General features: G+C 33.9%; 2 protein-coding genes across 4 annotated transcripts; one reads left to right on the forward strand and one right to left on the reverse strand.

The window, feature by feature from the left end:
• Positions 1–1606: 1606 nt before the first annotated feature.
• On the reverse strand, positions 1607–3355 carry LOC102667295 (uncharacterized). 2 transcript variants are annotated; one of them, XR_413658.4, is made up of 2 exons: positions 3048–3149; positions 1607–2950 (listed from the first exon to the last, which is right to left on the reverse strand). XR_413658.4 is itself a non-coding variant. In XM_041014103.1 (2 exons), the coding sequence occupies exons 1-2, from the start codon at positions 3279–3281 to the stop codon at positions 2607–2609; spliced, it is 483 nt and encodes a 160-aa protein (XP_040870037.1). In that variant the 5' UTR covers positions 3282–3355; the 3' UTR covers positions 1607–2606. The 2 variants fall into 2 exon arrangements, 1 of the variants encoding a protein (XP_040870037.1); XM_041014103.1 differs by having other exon boundaries at positions 1607–2855; positions 3048–3355.
• LOC100795648 (myosin-1) lies at positions 2920–20120 on the forward strand. Of its 2 annotated transcripts, XM_026127880.2 has the most exons (40): positions 2920–3116; positions 3255–3356; positions 5100–5228; positions 5554–5697; positions 5834–5979; positions 6058–6217; positions 6298–6356; positions 6452–6611; positions 6902–7051; positions 7147–7283; positions 7357–7503; positions 7628–7729; positions 8273–8330; positions 8467–8568; positions 9422–9459; positions 9544–9670; positions 9832–10002; positions 10095–10226; positions 10345–10454; positions 10536–10596; positions 10912–11089; positions 11182–11387; positions 11543–11662; positions 13422–13520; positions 13907–14119; positions 14264–14403; positions 14578–14692; positions 14779–14823; positions 14916–14996; positions 15090–15260; positions 16682–16837; positions 16913–17113; positions 17335–17460; positions 17578–17648; positions 17757–17856; positions 18034–18090; positions 18537–18593; positions 19082–19162; positions 19251–19333; positions 19733–20120. In XM_026127880.2, exons 2-40 carry the CDS (start codon positions 3354–3356, stop codon positions 19845–19847), a joined length of 4551 nt encoding a protein of 1516 aa, XP_025983665.1. In that variant the 5' UTR covers positions 2920–3116; positions 3255–3353; the 3' UTR covers positions 19848–20120. The 2 variants fall into 2 exon arrangements, with proteins under 2 accessions (XP_025983665.1, XP_006576975.1); XM_006576912.4 differs by lacking the exon at positions 2920–3116 and having other exon boundaries at positions 3218–3356; positions 16925–17113.
• The last annotated feature ends 3103 nt before the right edge of the window (positions 20121–23223 follow it).

Consider the following 23223-nt stretch of genomic DNA (forward strand, 5'->3'; position numbering starts at 1 on the left):
ATTTATTAAATATATACTAGGGGAAGATAGGCATTTGCCTAGCTGCTTTTTCATTTTTTTTTTAATGTTGTTATGGTCAAATTTTCTATACAAAAAGTTGCACTAAAAAGGTGTACCTTGTCCTTATGACAACAAGGACAAAGTAATATTAATTTCTTGAAATCAATAGGAAAATATTGTAGTGTTGTGTACACAACCATTAGCCGTGGGACGGAACACAAAAAACAACTCCATTCTTCAAAAACAATCTTTCCATCGTAACTCGTGTTAATGCACAACCTACCACAATAATAAGAAAATTTAAAAAACAAATAAATAAATATAAGAAATATAAAAAAAAACAAAGAGGTGCATGCGTCTTTCTCTTATCAAATCCATAAATCTGATTTTTATTTTTTGTGTGAGAAAGAATATTTAATGCGACAGTCTAAAATGAAATTTGTGTTATCACTTTTCTTACATTTGTTCTTTTTAATTCTTTCATCAAATCAATTTTCACAAAGATTTTATTTTATACATTTTATACTTTATATAATATCATAATTTTCATTATTTTAGGTAACTTCAATTTTTATTCAAATTAATTATTCTAAAAAAATGTGTCTACAAATCCCATAAGAATTCAACATCTTAAAGATTCATAAGATGCTTCATAGTTCAAAGCATATAATTAAACAATGACATACAATGCATACAATGCTTAAGTGGCAAAAAAGAATTCAAATAAAACTCGGGTTGAAAATCATCTCACCCTTTAAATCTTTGTCTCATCTCGTTCATTCATTTTTTCTCATATCTAACTTGGATTAGAAGTGTCCTGATCAATACCATGAAGAATTCATCGATTTCTAAAACAATTAAAGATGCTTAAATTAGTAAAATTACTCACATCTTTATAGAGGGAAACAAACCTACAAATTGATTTGCAAATTGCCAAGAAAATTACACTAGTTCATAAACTTTCTAAAAAATACACCAGTTCAAGAATTTTTCACCCGTTCATGAACACTTTTTTTTTCATTCAAAATGTGAAATATGTTTCATTTGATTCATCTTCATCAAAATTATAAACATCAACTAATGTTCAAATAAAAAAAAAGACATAAACAAAATAAAAATACATTAAAAGTGAGTTTCATGATTAATCAAAAACCTAAAAATCTAATAATACATTTTTTTATTATTTATGAGACTCACTTTTTTTTATCAAATTTTTATTATATTTATGTTTTTTTTTCAAACATGAATTGATTCTTATAATGAAATAAGTTTCACATCTTGAATTTATAAAAAAAAGTTTAAAATAGTGTTAAAAAATAAAAAAATGGTCAAATTTTCAGAAGATTAACTTGATATTAATTATATAAATAAAAGGATTATTTTAAAATTTTAAAGTTAGGAGAATAATTTAGAAAAAAAATTAAGATAAATAACCATTACTATATTTTAACATTCTTTCAAACAAGCAAATTTTAATGCAACGTTTCATTGCATCAGATCTTTAGCATCTAATTTAATTTAATCCAATGAAAACACAAACGACTACTAAATTTGAAATTTTTACTACCCCAAAAATAGGAAAAAAACAAAACAAAATCCATCCAAGTAAGGACAAAAGGAGACGATTGAGGCCACTAGAGCAGCATCCGAAGATGTTAGCGACCGCGATAGGCGCCTCAAATATTTGATTTTTTTAATGTAACATAACATTTCTAACATCTTTCACAAATGACAACGTTAGTCATCAAATCAAAACGTACCGTAATTCATACCGACACTGAGGGGCATTTACGGAATGCCACACACATAAGCAAACGTTTCATTTTTTTTTTTACCTTAACTAAAACTACGATTCTGTGCTCCTAAATCCAAATGTCACGAACATCATCATCATCACCATCTTTTTATTTTTTTTAACCCATCAAAATATGACTACGGTGGACCAGTTTTATTGGTCATTGGATTAATCTGATCTCATGATCATAACATACGTCCTCTCACACAGGATTACAACATCGAATCATTCCCTTCCTCCTGTGAACCCCACCATCCTCTTCAACATCACCATTTCACCAATAATCTCCAACCACCGCCGCCACAAACCAACGAGGCTGTCTGGCGTCATGAAATGGAGGAGGGAGGGGAATTCGGAGAAGAAAGAAACTGAAGAATGGACCAGTTCTCCGTCCATAACCTTCAATTCGCAAATCAAAACACAATTAATCAACAAATTTCAATTCACGCACACATTGAGAAAATTCCGATCCAAAGTTAACTCTCCACAATCGAATCTACAGTCAAACGAATTCACTTCACTTTTGCATTAAAAAGTTGATACAAATTCTAGGTTCAAGTCAAATATCGCACCCTCCCTGATCAGAGCAATATTCAGAAAGCAACACACATCATTCACGTAAACCATTATTAAAAGAAATAGCATAACAATGAAACCACAACGTATTGCAAGAACGCCTAGTTTTTGCCTTTAATAAAATCTAACCAAGCAAGTGTGAGACTGCGAGGGTTGGATGGATCCATATTTTGGGCGATTCAGATTTATCGTTATTAGCGGCGAGCTTGTTCTTGATCTGGAGGATCTCGTGGGTTCAAGTTTTGATGGTCAAATCGGACTTGCGATTGAGCCCAACGCCGGCGATGACGATGGGGACAATCCTAATGTCCTTCTCGAAGCCCGTCGCACCTCCGACGACGAATCTCACCGTCGTCGTCGTCGACACCCAGGAAGCAACACGGTCGATTAGCCTTATTGGCGGTGACAGAGAAGGGGTTGCCAAAGGTATTGGCGGTGAGCTTCGTCGGAGAAGGTGCGAGGTGATGTGGAGGATGTTGTAATCCTGTGTGAGAGGATGTATGTTATGATCATGAAACCAGATTAATCCAATGACAGATAAAACTGGTCCACCGTAGACGTTGTCTTAAAATATTTGCCCTTAAAACCAAGAAAAAAAAAGGGAAAATACAAATTACAAACAGAGAGCGTTCACAACACAACATAACATAAAACCCATAACAAAAGCAAGGCCTACCATTGAACCAGTGATAACAGCAGACCAAGGGCTTAATCTCTTCTTCAAAAGTTTTGGTCTTGTTGAAGGGTTTTGAGTTTCTCTCTTTTTTTTCTCCTCCACATTGTCTCTTAGTTCATATATATGTAATATTAATATATAGAGATATACCCTTTTGTTTTTTCTGCATTTGGAGTTGTAAAACACGCATTTTTGTGGAAGTTGTAGTGGAAGAGGAGTGGCAAGATCTTCCATTTTGATTAGTGGAGTAGCTGCTGCCAGTAGATCCGGTTGCAAGCTGAGCTTTTGATCCGATCTCTCTCAGAAATGGTATTCATTTCTCATTCATTTGGATTTTCTCTTGTGGTCTTGGTTGAGTCAATTTCAAGTCTTCCATTCCCTTTCAGTGGCGTGAAGCTCACTTTGTTCAAATGGATTTTTTGATATTGTTTTTCTTTTGTTGATGGAAATGGGGTTCTCGTTTTCCTATGTTAATGGACTGATCTGCTATAGCATAGAAGGCAGATTTGGGTCTTTGTGTTTATCTTATAACTGATTGCTAATACTGTTTAATGAATGTGCCCGTTTCTTATTGCCAACTGATATTGTAGTAGTTCAATTCCATAGTGGATAGTGTTTTTCATCTTAAGGATGTCCTTTAAAGAAATATGAAGCACAAGGGAGGCTTTGTGCTGCTGATTACAACTTCCATAAATTTTCTGTCATCATGTTGCTGCTATTGCTATGCATCATTGATTGGTTTAGATGATTTTTCATTGATTTAAGTGTAAAGATTTTTTTTTTAAAAAAAACTGGTTCATAATTATAATCAAGCATAACTGTTTTTTTTTTTAAGCTTAATCGAATAGGTCTGACCTTACTCTTTGACAATGTAGTTGATTAACTTCAAAGTAACATATTTAATGGGTAAATGTGCATGTCTGTGGGGCTGGCGAGGACTAGTGGCAATTGCTTATTAATCCCCCTTAGTCATAATTTTCAATTTTCAATTAATAGATTTAATTGGGTGATGGTAGGTTTTGAATGTTTTCGTTGTTCATGTTGGATGTTTATTCTTTGGTTACTCATGTTTCAGTTAATATAATTTATTTTTAATCAATGTTTCCTACCTTATTTTTTGAAAAGCTTGACTAGTCCATGAATCTTATGACATATGTTTCACCTATTTTGGTTAATATCAGTGTTGACTTCAATACTAGATGTGCATAGGTTTTCTTCTGATTATGTTGCAACATGCTTTTCATACCAAAGAAATTTTATTTAACTTGAGTGACATTGATTGACCTCCTTCATTGAATTTGTTATTTTCTTCTACTGAGATTATATTTAAAATTTCATAGATGCTGTTTCACAATAGGAAATAGTTAATACGCAGATGAGCTGCGATGGAAGAACTAGATTTATGATGGTCTTCTCAAAACACATTTTATGAAACACTGAACGTTTCTAACAATCTAGTGATACTTTCAACCACATGGGTTTAAATTAAACCCACTCCTCAGTCTAGGGCACATTATGGAATTCTTACATACTGCTTGAGCCGTTCTCTTTATGACTTTCTACAGAAAAGTCAGGAGCTGTTTGGTTTGAGAAAATGTCAACGTATTTTAACTTTTTTTTTTTAAAGATTTGCATGGGAAATAGTCATTTTTTTTTATTGTTTTCACCATTTTTTTAAACTAACTTTTGAGAAAGTTGTTTTTACTATTTCATTGTAAACTTTTGAAAACAGCAAACAAAGTAAAAACAAGGTGACATTTGTAATTAAAAGTGAAAATAGAAAACATTTTATGCAAACAAATGATCCTTTACATTTTTTGTAAAAAACTAGCAATTATGTTGTATTGCTTTTTTCTAGTGTGCATGTTTGGAGATATGTTACAATTCTGTGGGATTTAAGATTTAAGAGAGAGAACTTGACTTTTCCTTTTACCCAATACTCGCTGTTTATGAGTTTCACAATAGTTATTTGATTATGCATAAAATTTCATTTGCGAGTTACTGAATTCTGTTTGAGTTTGTACAATTAAGTTGTGACACTCTTCATTTTAGGCTGTGGTTGCCAATCCTGTAGTTGGGTCCCATATTTGGGTGGAGGATCCTGATGTCGCTTGGATAGATAGTGAGGTCTTGGAGGTTAAAGGAGAAGAAATTAAAGTCCTTTGCACTTCAGGGAAGACGGTTAGTGTACTTTGTAGTATTTGCTAAAAGCTAATCCTCACTAATTCATTTTCATGTTCTTTCAATCTTACTGGTTTTACTTCGAGTACATTGATTTCTTGAACATGAATGACCGGTGGGAACCTTTGAAGCATATCATAATAAAGATATGTGTCTTATTGAAAGTTTGAAAATACTTGTTCTTGTTTTGCACGATGTCTGTACTTTTATTTGGTGTATTTGGTATACTATAAATACATTTTTAAGTTAACTTCAAATTTGAAACTTTCTAATGTTTACGATTTGTGAATTTTTGCATTGCTCTTGTTTGTCTTGAAATTTGCAGGTTGTTGTTAAAGCTTCCAGTATTTATCATAAAGATACAGAAGTCCCACCAAGTGGAGTGGATGATATGACAAAGCTTGCATACCTGCATGAACCTGGAGTCCTAGATAATCTGAGATCAAGATATGATATAAATGAAATTTATGTATGCATTACAGTTTCCAACTCTTCAAAGCTTGTGTCTGTTGCATGGGGGGAATGGTTCCCTTTATTTTGCATTTGTTAGTATCTTCATATTTTCAAACTGTATTGACAAGTGCTGACTAATATTTTGCTCCCAGACTTACACCGGGAATATATTAATTGCTGTGAACCCTTTCATAAAGCTTCCTCATTTATATGATAGCCATATGATGGCCCAATATAAAGGAGCAGCTTTTGGTGAGCTAAATCCACATCCCTTTGCTGTTGCAGATGCAGCATATAGGTAGTTTTCATATCTGTCCTGCAAATAGATCATGCTATTGGTTTAAGAGTCTGACTATATAAATTCTTATGTATATAGGCTTATGATAAATGAGGGAATCAGCCAGTCAATATTGGTTAGTGGTGAAAGTGGAGCTGGTAAAACAGAAAGTACCAAGTTGCTCATGAGGTATCTTGCTTACATGGGTGGGAGAGCTGCTGTTGCTGAAGGTAGAACTGTTGAGCAAAAGGTCTTGGAGGTAAGAAAATTCGACATTTACAAAGCTGATTTATTTTGTAAACCTTAACTTCTGTCCATTCAGCTTAACTCTTTTTGCAGTCCAATCCTGTTCTAGAAGCCTTTGGCAATGCAAAGACTGTTAGGAACAATAATTCAAGGTGGGAAATAATTGTAAGTTTACAGCTTATATAGTTATATTGCAAATTTTTTGCCATCTTGTCTAATTTTATTTTCTCACTTGGGACTTCTGCAGTCGTTTTGGTAAGTTTGTGGAGATTCAATTTGACCAGAGTGGAAGAATATCAGGGGCTGCTATCAGGACTTATCTGCTTGAAAGATCACGTGTTTGCCAGGTGTCAGATCCAGAGAGGAACTATCATTGTTTCTACATGCTCTGTGCTGCACCTCCAGAGGTACGGAAACTATTTTGCTTACATTAATTTGTTTCTGGATCGAATCATAAATGTGAGTAACTTACCATTATAAAAAACTGTGAAAATGGACTTGAAGAGAACTTTGATGGAAAATAAGAGCTGATTTCCTTTCCTCTCATAATCTCTATGTATGCTTAACTTTAATGTTTTTTTTTTTTGTCGTAAGATGTGTCTGTATTAGCAAAATGATTTGGAAGTTCTTTATTGGTAAATTTGTGCTTAACTCTTTTTTATTTTATTTACGTCTATTATCTGGTCCTCTTTGACAGGATATTAAAAAGTACAAATTAGGAGATCCAAGAATGTTTCATTATCTGAATCAATCAAATTGCTTTGAGTTGGAAGGGTTTGATGAATCTAAAGAATATAGGGATACAAGGAGAGCAATGGATATTGTTGGAATAAGTTCTGAGGAGCAGGTTTGTAGGGATTTTATTTATGTTTATTTTCCGTTTCTTCAAGCTTGACTTATGATTCAATGCTTTGTTTTTCCATGTCTACCATTGCTCTTCAGGATGCAATATTTAAAGTTGTTGCTGCAATTTTGCATCTTGGCAACATTGAATTTGCCAAAGGGAAGGAGATAGACTCATCTGTGCCCAAAGATGAAAAATCTTGGTTCCATCTACAGACTGCTGCTGAGCTTTTCATGTGAGCAAGCGTTGCACACTTGCATTGTTTTAAGGTTTCCATGTCATCTTTTTAGCTCATAATTTTTATTCAGGTGTGATGCAAAGGCACTTGAAGATTCTCTTTGCAAACGTGTAATTGTTACTCGTGATGAAACAATTACAAAATGGCTGGATCCGGAAGCTGCTGCACTTAGCCGAGATGCCTTGGCTAAGATTGTGTATACAAGATTGTTTGACTGGTAAGCCTGCGAGCAGATTGGTTAAAGATATATATTTTTGAACCTTGGTTAGTGTTACCATGTTTGGCCAATTTTCTCCAAGTGTTAATCTCTGTTTCTGTAATTTCCTGTCTTGCTTTTGTAGGTTGGTTGATAAAATTAATAATTCTATTGGTCAAGACCCCGAGTCTAAATCCTTAATTGGCGTGCTGGATATTTATGGTTTTGAGAGTTTCAAAACTAACAGGTTTGTAACCGCTACTTTGTTGGTAATTAACATGGGCGAGTCTTCAAGTGAACAGTTACTCCAGGAAACTTACAGATTGTTTGGGAGTTGCTAGAATTAGTGGTAGAATCCCTAATTAGTAGCTGATTAGGCTTAGAATAAGCAATCACATTTATTTGTATTTATTGTAAATATATTACATATACAGAGCTGTGTGATCTTGTTTAGACACACATTCAGTAAAACCTATAGGAGTCAATGATGTCCTCCTCTACCAGTTGTCATATACTGAGAAGCTAGATTGAATTTGTGATATCATTTAGTCCATCCTTAGTTCATTATAACCTGGTTTGTGATTAAGAATGCTTATGCGATAAATCCATCCGTTCTTTTGGTTTGCTGTTAAACTCCATTTTGATGAAATGCTGTTCTTTTCCATCACTCATTGCTAGCAGTCTACTTGACTGGGCATTAGTCTAATGGACAAAAGCTGTAGTTCCACCTTTTGTGAAAGTAATGATGCTGATTTTGTTTGTTATCTTGGTTATTATGTGTACTTTGCAGTTTTGAGCAATTTTGTATTAATTTGACCAATGAAAAGCTTCAGCAACATTTTAATCAGGTTTGTTATTGAATATATTAATTTCTTTATAATTATAGGTATCTTTTGCTTGTATATTTGAAATGGACAGTAATCTCATTTTTTTTTTTAAATTATTTAACATGCTCTTGTAATGCTCCAATATACTTTTCTGTAGCATGTTTTCAAAATGGAGCAAGAAGAATACAAAAAAGAGGAAATTGATTGGAGTTACATTGAATTTGTGGACAATCAAGATATTCTGGATCTCATTGAAAAGGTTTCCCCTTCTTACTCTGCAATCCTTTTGTTGATTGGCTTGGTCTCTTGTGGATGCTTTTGTATAAGATATTCAATTCTGTTAAAAGTTATATATATTAAATATGGTGGTGAATGGAGATATAATTACTAAACTAGCTTGTGGAAAGATGGGGTGGTAGCATTTTCGACGGCTAAGGCATCTTGAATTTTTTCCTGGAAGGTGAAGGCTTTATGAAATGCATGTTCAGTGAGATGATACAAATATGTCAATTACCCACTAACAATAACATCTTTTTTTTTAATAATTACCAGTTGATTTCCATCCCCTGTTTTTAGGATAAGTTGTTTTTAAGATACAAGAGGCAGAGACAATAAACTATTTTTTTTTTAGTAAATATAGAAGTAAGAAGATGAAAGACACAACTAGTTTCTTTTTATTGTAAAATTGAAGGAAGTCGCTTTCAAGAAAGTATACATGGGTGGAAAAGATGGTTGACTACAATTTTCAACAGTCTTCAGTTTAGACATTGGAATTTGGAAATAAACAAGAAAACTGTAGTATCAGATAATTAAGATGGATGGGAACTGGGGATTTGGGTAAAAGAGAACTTTTGGATGTACCTAAAAGCCATTCACAAATTATTAATACATTAGTATACTTTTCATGCTGTGATATATTTCACCGTATGTCTGTTTTGAAAATCAATGAGGTTGTGTATACTGTATATATGTATCAAAGAGAAAATGTTCAATTTGTTTTGCAGTTTGCCATTAGTGAATTTATTACTTACCATTAGAAATGCTGAGCAAAAAAAAAAACTTACCATTAGAAATTTATTTTGACTCTTGAATTCTCTTGTATTCATTTTCAGAAACCTGGTGGCATTATTGCTCTTCTGGATGAAGCTTGGTATACTTTGTACTGATAGCCTACATATTTTTTTCAATTATTTTCATTGATGCTCAGATAGCTGTATGTGTTTGTACTATGCAGTATGTTTCCTAGATCTACACATGAAACTTTTGCCCAAAAGCTGTATCAGACCTTCAAAAATCACAAAAGGTTTAGCAAGCCTAAATTATCACGTAGTGACTTCACAATTTGCCATTATGCAGGAGATGTAAGTTCATAAAGTTTTAATTTTTTCATTCAGAGATATAACAAATAATAAATAATAAATAGGATACATATTAGTATAAGTACACGTTCAGACTCCAGAATGCTGTATGTGATCTGTTCCTTCTTTGCACTACATGTATCCTTAATCTCTGTCATTTGTAGGTCACTTATCAAACTGAATTGTTCCTCGACAAGAACAAGGATTATGTTGTTGCAGAGCACCAGGCCCTTCTTTATGCTTCCAAATGCCCCTTTGTATCAGGCTTGTTTCCCCCTTCTCCCGAAGAATCTTCTAAACAATCAAAGTTCTCTTCAATCGGTTCACGATTTAAGGTTGGTTGGTTTACTTTTATTTGAAAACCAACTTTTTTTTGTCTTTCTTGCTTAATCTTTGGGTTTGTGAAAACTGTTCATTTGTCCTGCAGCAACAATTGCAATCTTTACTTGAAACTCTCAGTGCCACTGAGCCACACTACATTCGTTGTGTAAAACCCAATAATCTTCTTAAGCCATCAATTTTTGAGAATAAAAATGTTCTGCTGCAACTACGTTGTGGGGTAAGACTGCTAGTATTTTATCCCTTTTTTCTTTTACAATATAGTTTGTGCTGTAATTGAAGTTCAACCTGATATTACATGAGTTTTTTCTTATTAGTATATAATTCACTGGTTGTAGGGAGTTATGGAAGCAATTAGGATAAGCTGTGCTGGGTATCCTACTAGAAAAACCTTTGATGAATTTGTGGATCGATTTAGCCTTCTTTCACCTGAAGCATTGACTGGAAGGTATCTGAATTGCTCATCTTATCAGTCATTCTTATCATTATTCTGAAAATGCTTACCTTTTTCATATTTTAATTATGTTAGTTCTGATGAGGTCACTGCTTGCAAGAGGATTCTAAAGAATGTTGGACTCGAAGGCTATCAGGTAACTCTTACTATGTGATCAAAACTTTTCTTCTTTGAGAGTCTTTTTTCTCTCTCCTTGGAGAACTGGTTACCTTTCCTTTTTTGCCCTCCTTGCATGATTCACATCTACTAACAGTAAATTTGGAAAATGTAGTTTAGGTTTAGGAATGATCACTGTTTCATGTAGTCAAGTATATACCGAACATGGATTGCTGATTATGCCCATCTGTACTTACTGTAATGATATTTGCCATTGCATTAAACAATTGCTGATTGGTGATATGAGGCTTATATTATCTTTTTTCTAATTTATTGGTTCTGTTTATTGCCACAGATTGGTAAGACAAAGGTGTTTCTTCGAGCTGGTCAGATGGCAGAGCTAGATACCCGTAGAAGTGAAATCTTAGGAAGGTCAGCAAGCATTATTCAGAGAAAAGTCCGTTCCTATTTGGCCCGCCAAAGTTTCATCTTGCTTCGTTTGTCTACTGTGCAGATTCAAGCTGCGTGCAGAGGTCTGCTCATTGCTTCTTGAAATATTAGCTCAGATTGGATTTGGGGGAAAATTTAGATTTTTGAAGTCAGACTTTTTTTGTACTGATTGCAGGACAACTTGCTCGGCAAGTTTATGAGGGAATGCGGCAGGAGGCTTCTAGTTTGGTGATTCAGAGGTGCTTCCGCATGCATATTGCTCGGAAGGCATACAAAGATTTGTATACCTCTGCTGTTTCTATCCAGACTGGTATGCAGGGGATGGCTGCTCGTTCTGAGCTACACTTTAGAAGGCAGACTAAAGCAGCAATTGCCATTCAGGTATTTTGAAGAGCCATCATTAGAAAATATTTTGAACATTTTTACTATACTTGTTCATGCATTCTATACAACATTATTGCTGACCTTAGCTTTAAATTTTTATTTTGGTTTCAAATAGTATGTTATTCCAACACTGCTGATTTTGTGTATTGTAGAGCCACTGCCGGAAATACTTGGCAGAACTTCATTTTGCAAAATTGAAGAAGGCAGCAATTGCAACGCAATGTGCATGGAGAGGAAAAGTTGCTCAGCGAGAATTGCGAAAGCTCAAGATGGTAAGCTCCTTTAATGTAACTCCTTGATCCTCTGAATCCGTTAATGAAATGTTAAGTAAAATTGTGAGTTAATAAATATTTGATAGATTGGGAAAGGTGCATGTTAGGAGATATCCTTGGAAGAGTTAAAGAGCTGTCAGTTAGTTAGGACAGCTAGGATAACTAACTGTTAATTAGTTAAGAAACTATAAATAGAATTGGGAGATATTAGTTAGAGGTCAGAGAGAAAATTGGGGAATAGTAGGAGGGTGATGAGACCTCAAACTCATCAGTGTTTGTAACCATTGTTGCTGGTAGCATTCAATTTAAATATACACGATCTTTCCTCTATTTCTGGTCCAGTTCTATCAATATCATATTAATGAAAGGACCCAAGATAATAGTCATGAAAAGTGAATTTAGAATTCAACGAATTCATTGGTGTATTGATTGGTTAGTGGCATAAGCCCTTCAGAATTTATAGCATAAGGTTATTTAAGTAGCAAGTAATTACTAGGAAACATTTTAACTACTTTTGGGGCATAGTCAGAAGAAAAACATGTTTTGATGTGTTAAACTGCCTTGTACATGAGAACCCCTCATCACATTCCAAGCTCATCCATATTCATTGTACTACTGTAAAATTCTCAATGCCACAACTTCGTTAGGCTGCACAAAATTTCTGTTTCATTCAGCAACTTTTGGACTGTGAAAACTACTGCAATTATACTCCTCTAGCCAGAGTTTTTTTAAGCCCGCGCATGCATGTGCTAATTTATCTTGGATTTCTTAGTAGGTACTACCTATATTTTCGCTGTAAGTTTCTCATTTTCAATTCTCTATGCCCACAATCAATAATTTCCCACATGGTTTGATCCATTGTCTCTATGATACGGATCACCTCTAATAGTCTACCTCATTTGTTCAAAAAGGATTCATTACAAAGCATTCTTATTTCAAACTACCATGTTGTAAAAGCTCTGCAGAATGCAGTCAAATATCACGCATAGTGGGGATATTGTAAAATAATTCTGTGTACCCAAAGCTTTGCTGGCTCTCGTCTGTGAGTCTGCATGCCTTTTCGTTTTGAGTTTCTAGTTAGCAAATAGGAAATTTATAAAAAAAAATTGACAAGAGGATATTAAGGGCTCTAGCTCTATAAATCCTGAAGGCCAAAAAGGATTGGAATCTTTGCAACAGGAAAAGTGTCATGGGAAATGCAGATGACAGTAAAATTTTATAAGGGACACCATTACACTAGTAGAAGTCATAATTCAATTTCACCATTAACTCTTGATTACTCAAAATTTCCCCTTCAATTAGTTTTCTATTCTTTGCCTGCCATTGACATATACTTCACTTTAAGTAACTGAGCAATATTACCATACTCCAAAGTCCTAAGTGGACCGACCACTGACCTTTTCTCACCTTAGTCCCAACTCAACAATATCCTCACATCTAACAAGATGTGAAATCAGATTACATATCTCAGCAAAGCAGTATTGTTGCATATATTGCTTGGGTTAACTGGTTACATTGTCACATGAAGAGGTAATATGTTGGGGATACAACTCTCTGATTTTTTAACCTTAAAAAGTGCTTGCCCAGAAATCATAACTGTAAGAGTCAATTTGTACACATTTTGCTAGAAGAAAAAAGTACATGTTTTTTTTTTTGGTGAAGGGAAGTTTTTCATAATACATCTTAAAGAGTTAAGGTTGTGTATTCACCATTTTTGTTTTTGTTATTATAGTGATTGAGATTTTTATTTTTCTTGCAGGCTGCAAGAGAAACTGGAGCTCTCCAAGCTGCCAAAAATAAGCTTGAAAAGCAAGTTGAAGACCTTACATTGAGATTGCAGCTGGAAAAACGTTTGAGGGTAAATTACTATGGTTTTGTCAGTACTAACTGCTAACAGAAATAACTTTAATGTGGTAAACTGGCAATTTTCCAGTAGTATGAATCAACCCTGTCCAATTAGTATGAGTAAAATATCACAGTATGCTCTGTTAGCACTGTAGCAATACTTGTTTTAGAAACTTTCCAAGTGAAATTGATCTGTGTAATTGATGCAGAAGGATTTTGTCTTGTGCTTTTTCTGAGAACCTCAATACTTGTTTTAGAAACTTCCCTAATGGAGTGAATTGATTTATGTTATCGATGAAAAGGGATTTTGTCCGGGCTTTTTCTGAGAAAGATGTAAGAGATCAATAACACATTATTTAGTATCTTCAAAGATTCTTAAACCTCTAATAATAAATATAGGTTGACATTGAAGAAGCAAAAGCACAAGAAAATCAAAGATTACAATCTGCTTTGCAAGAGATGCAACTTCAGTTTAAAGAAACTAAGTTCCTTCTTGAAAAGGAGAAGGAGGCTACAAAAAGAGCAGCAGAGAGAGTGCCTGTCATACAGGAAGTTCCAGTTGTTGACAATGCTTTGTTGGAAAAGCTCAGAAGTGAGAATGAGAAACTCAAGGTGAAGTGGTTATGGCATAGATACCTGTGCTTTATTTCAAGAAAGTATTTCTGTATTGATACACTTAGGATATCCTCACATTTTGTGTTAAGATATGTTGCCATATTGTATTATTAAGATAGTGCTTCATGGAGTCTGTTGCAGAACATGGTGAGTTCATTGGAAAAGAAAATTGATGAAACGGAAAAAAGGTATGAAGAGGCAAACAAAGTTGGTGAAGAAAGGTTGAAGCAAGCTTTGGATGCAGAATCAAAAGTAATCCAGTTGAAGACTGCTATGCAAAGGTTTTATTTGTGATTAAACATTGTTGATTTAGGATAAATATTTAATTTAACATCATTTGAAGTTTTGAACCAATTTTTGTATCTTGTGTTGTAATGATTATCATTCATCCTCTATTTGCTGTTACAAGATCTCTATCATCATGACCATTTTCTTGTTTTAATTAATATTGATAGGCTTGAAGAGAAATTCATAGACATGGAATCTGCAAACCATATTCTTCAGAAACAATCTCTTTTAAACTCATCTGTGAAAACAATAGCAGAGCACTTGTCTTCCCCATTGGATGAGGTAATTTATTCTAGTTAAGGTATATAAGTCCTCATTTTCTCTAAGTAAATATACATCTATAGAAATATTGACATTTTTATGTGCAGAAGTTAGAAAATGGTCACCATGCAGCAGAAGAGAAGAAAGCTGTTGTAAGTATTCTTTACTATTGCTTCTGTGTGCCTTCTGTAACATTTGACTGTGTTTAATGGAATATGGAATATAAAATGAGTTATGTTTGCAGGATACATTTGTTACACCTGTGAAACAATTTGGTACTGAATCAGACAGTAAATTGAGAAGATCTTACATTGAACGACAACATGTATGTGCTTAAAATTAGGAATTGAATTTTGTTTGTTGTCATTATTTTTCATGCAAAAATACTATTCTCAATGTAAATTCTTGTTCACTGTAGGAGAGTGTTGATTCACTTGTCAATTGTGTTATGAAAAATATTGGCTTCAACCATGGAAAACCCATTGCTGCATTCACCATTTACAAATGTCTTCTCCACTGGAAATCATTTGAAGCTGAAAGAACTAGTGTATTTGATCGCCTTATCCAAATGATTGGTTCCGAAATTGAGGTGATGTAATTACTTTATTCTGAATTATACTTTATGGCACATGATAATATAAGGAGCCCCAATTCTTAAAAACTTATAAGTTTCTGATAAATTTGTTTTGGTTGCTCTTTTTCTTCTATTTTATCTAGCAATCTGGTTCCTCCAAACAGCTGTTTTGAAGAGCACTTTCAAATGGTGCAATGGGAGTATGAGTATATGATTAAAAAAATGAGCTTTTTCTTGGGGGAAGTTAAAGAAATCCATTATGATGGTGAAGATGATTACAAATGTAGGAGGATAATATATTCTTGTTAAAAAAGAAAAAAAGTAAAGAACATAGGAAACCATAATGAAGCAAAGCTACTCATATCTGTTAGAGAAACCTCTATAAAAATGGACTCTTTTCTACACCAAGAAGAAGCCAAAGCTGCTCATCCAAAAAAATCTCCTTCAAAGATGTGAGACTTTCAATCTAAAAAGAACTAAAGTGTGGCGTAGATTGCACATTACCACAAAAAGCATGATTCTTTCCTCCTTCCATAAAAACAGTAAAGCTAGACTAGTCAACAGAAGCTGGTCACTTTTAGCAGTCATTTTAATAATCTGTTTTCTATATATGCTTTAAATTAGAGTAGGATCTGTTATAAATGTGAAGTTTTGAAGATCTAGAACCTCAAAAGATGTTAAAAACTATAGAATGTTTAACCATTAAAATTGACGCTGTCAATAAAGTCAAGTAATGGCATTAGATTTCAGGGTACTAACTAAAAAGAAGTTCCAGCTAGATAATCCAAAAGTAAAAAGTTGAAGCCATGGAAACCAAGTTCATGGTAGTGAAAAAAATCACCTTACACCGAAAATATTTTGTTTCTTTATCGTCTCCTCTTCCTGTTGAGGGAGTTTCATCAATCATGCAGCCTAGGGACTACTCAAATCACATGATTACAAATTTAATCTCTTTTAGACTCTCACCCCATATCATAACTGTGCTGATTATTCTAATTTGGTCTATTACAAAAGTTACTGAATGTGCAGTCTAGTGGAATGTAATGTTGATTATCAGTTAATAACTGCTGTGTTGGTGGTAGGAGTGTCCGTTTTTGTGTTTATTTATTTAGTTTAATTCTTGTTCAAGGGTATTTTTCTGTGAAATTATTGGTGTTAGAAATTATATATGCAAGTTTGAATGCTGCTTTGGTCAGTCTTTTATTGTTCTAACTTCTAATTATCCCTCTATACATTTCTTTGAAGAGTTAATGAACCTATTTATATGTTTATTCATTGAATGATAAATTATTTTGTGGCTGTTGTAATTTTAAATGCTGTGATCTTAATTTTTAGTATGATATTCTATATTTATGGTTTTTTCTGGTATAGTAACAAAAAGTGTTTGAGCACTCATCTTGTCTTTCTTCTGCCCTACTCTCTTTTTTACCGTACAGAATCAAGACGACAATGATCATATGGCCTATTGGCTGTCAAATACATCTGCGTTATTGTTTTTACTTGAACAAAGCCTGAAATCTGGGAGTTCAGCAAATGCTACCCCAGCTAGAAAACCGCCTAATCCGACATCTCTCTTTGGAAGAATGACCATGGTATTGGATATTTCTTAAATTGTATGTAATATGATTTTCATTTAACACTTGAATAACTACACTCATTTATTCAAGGGTAAATTGCAGAGTTTTCTTTCATCACCTTCTTCTGCCAACCTTGCTGCCCCTCCAGCAGATGTTGTACGCAAGGTAGAGGCTAAATACCCTGCTTTGCTTTTCAAGCAACAGCTCACAGCCTATTTTGAGAAAATATATGGCATCATTCGGGATAATTTGAAGAAGGATTTAACACCGATTCTTGCATTATGCATCCAGGTGTGTTGAAATCTATTGATCAATTGTTCAACTCAAGTTGCCTGGACAAAGTAGGATACAATATCTCGTCATATATCATTATCATTGTTTATCCCTGTATAATTACCTCGTAGAGATATTTTCTAGAAATTTCAAAAAGGATTCTGACTTCTGAACCCAATATTTTTTTTTGTATATGTTTTTATTCTGTTCCTTATGCAAATCTCATTGTTGATATGTAGGCACCAAGAACATCAAAAGGAGGGTTACGTTCTAACCGATCCCTTGCTAAGGATTCCCCAATGGTTCACTGGCAGAGTATTATTGAATCCCTCAATATGCTCCTCTGTACACTGAAAGAGAACTTTGTAAGAAGAGAAATTGCCATTTATTAAGTTCTGAATACTGAGCAATTACCTCCATTAGCTACTTCCATTCCATATTCTGAAAATTGCTGAAACACGATATATTCTTTTCTGTTTCAGGTGCCCCCCGTTCTTATCCAAAAGATCTTTAGTCAAACATTCTCATATATTAACGTGCAACTCTTCAATAGGTAAGTAGTTTTTGCATACATCCATTAACACTTTTTCCCCCATCATAATGGTTTTTTCCCCTTAAAATGTGGAAAGGTTAACACCTCTTTTGCTCAAATGATTACTAGTCTTCTTCTTCGTCGCGATTGTTGCACATTCAGCAATGGGGAATATGTGAAAGCTGGATTAGCTGAATTAGAGTTGTGGTGCTGCCAAGCAAAGGAAGAGGTAAATTGTTTTTGCTTTTACTGTAATGTGTTAATCTCGAGTTAGTGCATATATTACTTGGGCTTTACTGACATATGGTGATGACCTAAGGTTGTTCTGCACTGCTCCATGCTTTTTGAACTGTTGTACACATTTTAATAAAAGCTCCAACTGATAGCGTTGAGCACAAACTTGCAGTATGCAGGGTCATCTTGGGATGAGCTTAAGCACATAAGACAGGCTGTTGGATTCTTGGTAAGTGTGTATTATTTGATAATTTGGCACCTGTTCATGGTTTTAATGTGCTCACATTTTGCTGATGGTTCATTATTTTGATTGTAAATGATGATTCTCGATGCATTGCATTTCTTTTTCCCATTACTTCCCTATCTTACCATAAATGGACTATATTTCCGTAATGATACCAAATATCTTACCATCACTTCCCTATCTTACCATTACTTCCCTGAATATCTTAACAGAATGCATAACCATGCACATCATGTATGTTAACTTAAAGAGATAGACATTAGGCCTCCTTTGTGGCAGTCTTGTAATAAGTATGATGAATTGAACACGACAGAATATTTATTCTATTTTCTTCTTTTCCTCATGAATATTTCTTTTATATGGATTGATCAAAATCCAAACTGTCTTAATTATTTCTCTGTTATTTAATTGTTGTCATTGTTTATATACAGGTTATTCATCAGAAGTATAGGATTTCCTATGATGAAATCATCAATGATTTGTGCCCTGTAAGTGTATACCCATCTCAAACTCTATGTGTGAGTGCGTGCATGAGGCCTGCATCTCTCATCAACATAATGTTCCATGGACTTTTTTATATTTTAAACATTGGAGATGCCAGTACCTGGGGGTAGCTGAGTGGTGGTGGTAATCACTTCTGAATCTTAAAGATTGGGCTAGTGTCAGTTGAGCTGAAAACTCAGGGCTATGGATTCATTTGTTTGCGCTAGTAGCAGTTGACTTGGTTGCGCAGGTTGTTAGTTCCTTCAATATAGGAAGTGGATGAGGCTGCTGCTAGGACTGAAATTCATATGTATGTTTGCATTTAGTTGTAAGGGATTGGATTAGAAGGAGATTAGGGATAGTGATATATGCATGGCCACAAAAGCATGATCTTTTGTGCTCACTACATCTCAATGTTTTATACAGTGTATATGTTTCTCTATGTCTTTCCTTTCCATTTTCTTCCCCTCACCTTCTGGTTCTGCTTCTCCAGATCTTGAGTGTCCAGCAGCTGTATAGAATATGTACACTTTACTGGGATGCTAACTACAATACTCGAAGTGTATCTCCAGATGTAAGTTTTTATCGATATTTTTGCCAAACAGAAAAAGGCATAGCTGAAGTGGTAAATGCTTGACTAATGCGTTCAAATCTTCCTCCAGGTCCTTTCAAGCATGAGGATGCTAATGGCTGAGGACTCCAACAATGCTCAGAGTGATTCTTTCTTGTTGGATGACAGTTCCAGGTTAATAACACGTGCTTTAGGCATTAGAGCATAGAACTATGTAGCGGGGAAAATTATCTTCCATTTGGATAAATTTTTATTGGCACGTATAGGAGAAGAAAATAAGAATGTAAAATTAATTTAACTTCTCTCAAGCTAAGATCAACTTATGTACTTCACAACTTTTATCGTAGAGCTCTCAATAACTTCCCTAAAAAGTTGAAGTGCATAAATTGATACCAACTTATTGTCATGAGTTTAATTCATTTTATCTTATTTTATTCTCTTTCAAGTGATATCAACTTATGTGATCTATTGATACTTGGTCAACTATTATTGCAATTGTTTGATGTCAATCTTTTGGGTTTGTACTATGCAAATAAGCTATATGTTCATCAAATGGTGTTTTCTTCTTTACAGCATCCCCTTCTCAGTGGATGATCTCTCTACATCACTGCAAGAGAAGGACTTCTCTGACATGAAACCAGCAGACGAGCTTCTCGAGAATCCAGCCTTCCAATTCTTAAACGAGTAGACACGGGAAGCTTAGTAGTATGCTTCTATATTTGTCTTCTCAAGGCTGACAACAAAATTAGTTATTGGTCCTTGCCATTGGTGGTTGTAATTGTAAATGCAGTCTTATATTTATTTTCTGTACATCTTTAAAGGGGGGAAGAAAAAAAAACTTAGATATTTTTTGCCATATCCTTGCATTACATGCCCCTGCTGTAAAGTTATTTTTTCATTCTTTTCTTAGCATTCAATTGTAAAATATTCATTAATAGGGGCCGGGATATTTTTAGGATTAGTGTGCTTGCCTTGTATGTTCCTTTTTGCTTCTTTGTTCTGTCCTTTTGGTCAATTGAAATTTTGATTTTTTTTGGGGGGGGGGGGGGGGGTGTCAAGCTCACTATACCCAAATTTTGACTTTTGTAAAGTCACATGAAGGAACACTTATACAGTAATGAATGGGCTGTGCCTATTCTAGAATCTGAACTCTAGTTGTATTATTATTATTGGATGTCTTATATAAACTATGACACGTGACCCTTTTTTCTATAAGGGTAAATATACTTGAAAACGGCTTTGATTGTATCCAAATGTCACGTTGCTAATAAGGAATTGGTCGAGGAGAAAACATTTACTAATTACTACGCATCCATAACTGAAAGAGATGTTCATGTAAAAAGTGGTTAGTGGCCATGCATCATTATATGTACTATACAGTGTTTTCCTTCTTTATGAATAGTCACCTAACTGGGCAACAAAGCCTAACGGATTCCGTGGTTAGAGTCAGAGAGAACCGTTTTCGGTCTTATCAATAGATAATTCTGGAACTGCCAAAAAGTTGCTAGCTGTTATAGAAAGAAGAGTACTTGTTCAGACTAAATTTGTGCTTAGCAGTGTTTTATTGAAGTCATTTAGTTCTAAAGCTCTGGTGCCTTGTTAATTACATATCTGTATTTTTTTTTGTCTATTTACGTTAAAAATATAAAATCAAATATTTGAGACTGTCCATCCATTATATATTTTACTTACAGGCTGGCCAATGTTTCATCCTATAACCTATGGCCTGTGGGATTAGATTATGATTGAAAGTGAAATTTGATTCGGAAACCAAGAGAAATGAAGAGATGAAAAGTAACATGGAGAAAAAATGTTAATGATTATTTTAAACCCACACCTAAAAATTACTGTATGATTAACATTTTTCGTATATTGCTAAAAAAAATATAGTATAAGCATTGATAACCTTTAGTTAAATCATTACTATTTACTAATTTAAGTGTAACTTAAATTCGGGCCTTAAGCAGTAGATGTGACATTATCCCAAAAGAGCATAGTATAATCAAACTTATCAACCGCGTAAACAATATTTATGTCAAATTTTAAAATGAAGTGTCGATTTTTCCAATCAGTTATGGTCCAATTTTTTTAATTGCGTAGTTGAGACGGAATCGTTAAGTATTTTGATTTGCTTACGTCTTGTTTGTTCGTAGGAAGTAAAGTCAAAACCCTCGTTTTTTCCTTTATTATACGCACACTATTGGGAGTCAACCTAAAATTAATGAAAGGAACCCCATTTGATGATGTAGAACTTGTTTGCTACAATAATCTTCCTCCGATAGGCACGTTTTATTATTTTTTTAAAAAATAATTATCAAAAGTCTTTGGATTGAAACTTTTTTCGGCCGAACCATTTGGAATTCACATGGCCCTGGCCCCAAAAGTTTCCCCCTTAGTACAGGCACAAGGGTTGCAACTCTATAGTAGCTCTTACCCTAAGAAGGGTTTTGGGACCAAACTGAAATTGGACCACCCTATAGCTAAATTTTCACTAATTCTTTCTTCTAATTGTACAATCTAACGGTCAGAATAATGGGCACAAATTGAAATCAAGATATTTGATTCTTGGATTTGGATAAGCTTTGTTGTCAAGGAAACAGCGAAAACAATCGAGTTTGTTCTAGGTTAACATTCTGGTCCATGAGTGTTGTTCCACGAGGTTCACCTGAAATGCTACCCAATATTTGGTCCATTCCCAATGGTGTCAAGGTCCTCCTCCTAGCTATTATACCTACGAGTTCAAAATCTCTCACCATCCTACCACCCCTACTTGTTCAAATTCCCTTTGCATTCAATCCATCATTTTGGATTCACTATAGTTAGTATAGTACAATCTGGCGCCAGTTTTTTATTTGTTTTTAGCGTGTTTGGTTCTACCTCAAAACCTCTCAACTTGAATCCAAAATATGAAAAATTGAAACCAACAAGCATAACTTCTTGATCGACGTGAAATTTATTGTGGCACATCACTTTTTCAAATACGTTTTTTTTTTTTTTTTTGTTATCCACAGGAATCGAACTTTAGGCAAAACTTTACTTAAAATTATTCTGTAATTTAAATTTATAATAATGCAAGTAATTTTTTTCTTGAAACAACATTAGTAGTTAAACTTTCAATAAGACTTATTATGCTAGCTCTTTCTTTAAGTGTTTGTTAACATTTTACACAAACTGATTTTTAGCTTTGCTCATTTAGCTTCGGGGACGAAATTAATTAAATTTTAGAATTGACTGGAATTAAGTCACCCTTTAAATAATTACGTATGACTTTATAAAAGTTCAATTTAAATAAAAACGACCAAAATTTCGGATGCATGTGTAATTTTCTACAGATATTATTGCAAAAACAATGTTCCTATCAAAAGTTTGGACGGAAAGAGATTATGAGAAACAAACGTCGACAAGTCTTAATTACCCATCCGTTGGCATCCAATCGAGTTCAAACAACGATAATTATCAGTATAATTTCTTGTCATTGAATTAGTGAATAAGGAAAACAACATCAGCCAATAGAAAAAGAGTATACATTACATCTATCAAAAAAGTTTTCATACTGGTCGACATGCTATCGACAATTTATCATTCATAGATGATCAAATTTCTCGAGTTGGACCATCACAGATGTTTGATGTACAAGCTTAATTAGATGAGGATAGAGAATTTTGTAAGCATTAAGTACATCGGATAAATGGTAAGGAAAATAAACACAAGTTATGAAAATGGCAGCGATTGTATGATTATATATACTTATATACTATCATAAAAAAAAAAAAAAAGCATTCTCTTTTTATTGTGTACTTTTCTAAACTTACACTACTAATTAAATAAATTATAAACACATCCCACAAAGTACTTAAAAATTAAAAAAGATAACTAAAAATTGAACACCATATTCTTTAATATTATGTATTTAAAATTTAAAAAATACAATACCATGGGGTTTTTTTTTCTGAGTTCAATACCATGGGGTTATTGCAATAAAATGTAAATCATAGGGTTATACAAATTTTATTCAGATTTGCAAAATTTGAAGTTGCTACTTTAAGAATGGCTTTATTTAATTA

This window comes from Glycine max, chromosome 3 (assembly GCF_000004515.6).
Source record: "Glycine max cultivar Williams 82 chromosome 3, Glycine_max_v4.0, whole genome shotgun sequence".
Lineage (NCBI taxonomy): Eukaryota > Viridiplantae > Streptophyta > Magnoliopsida > Fabales > Fabaceae > Glycine > Glycine max.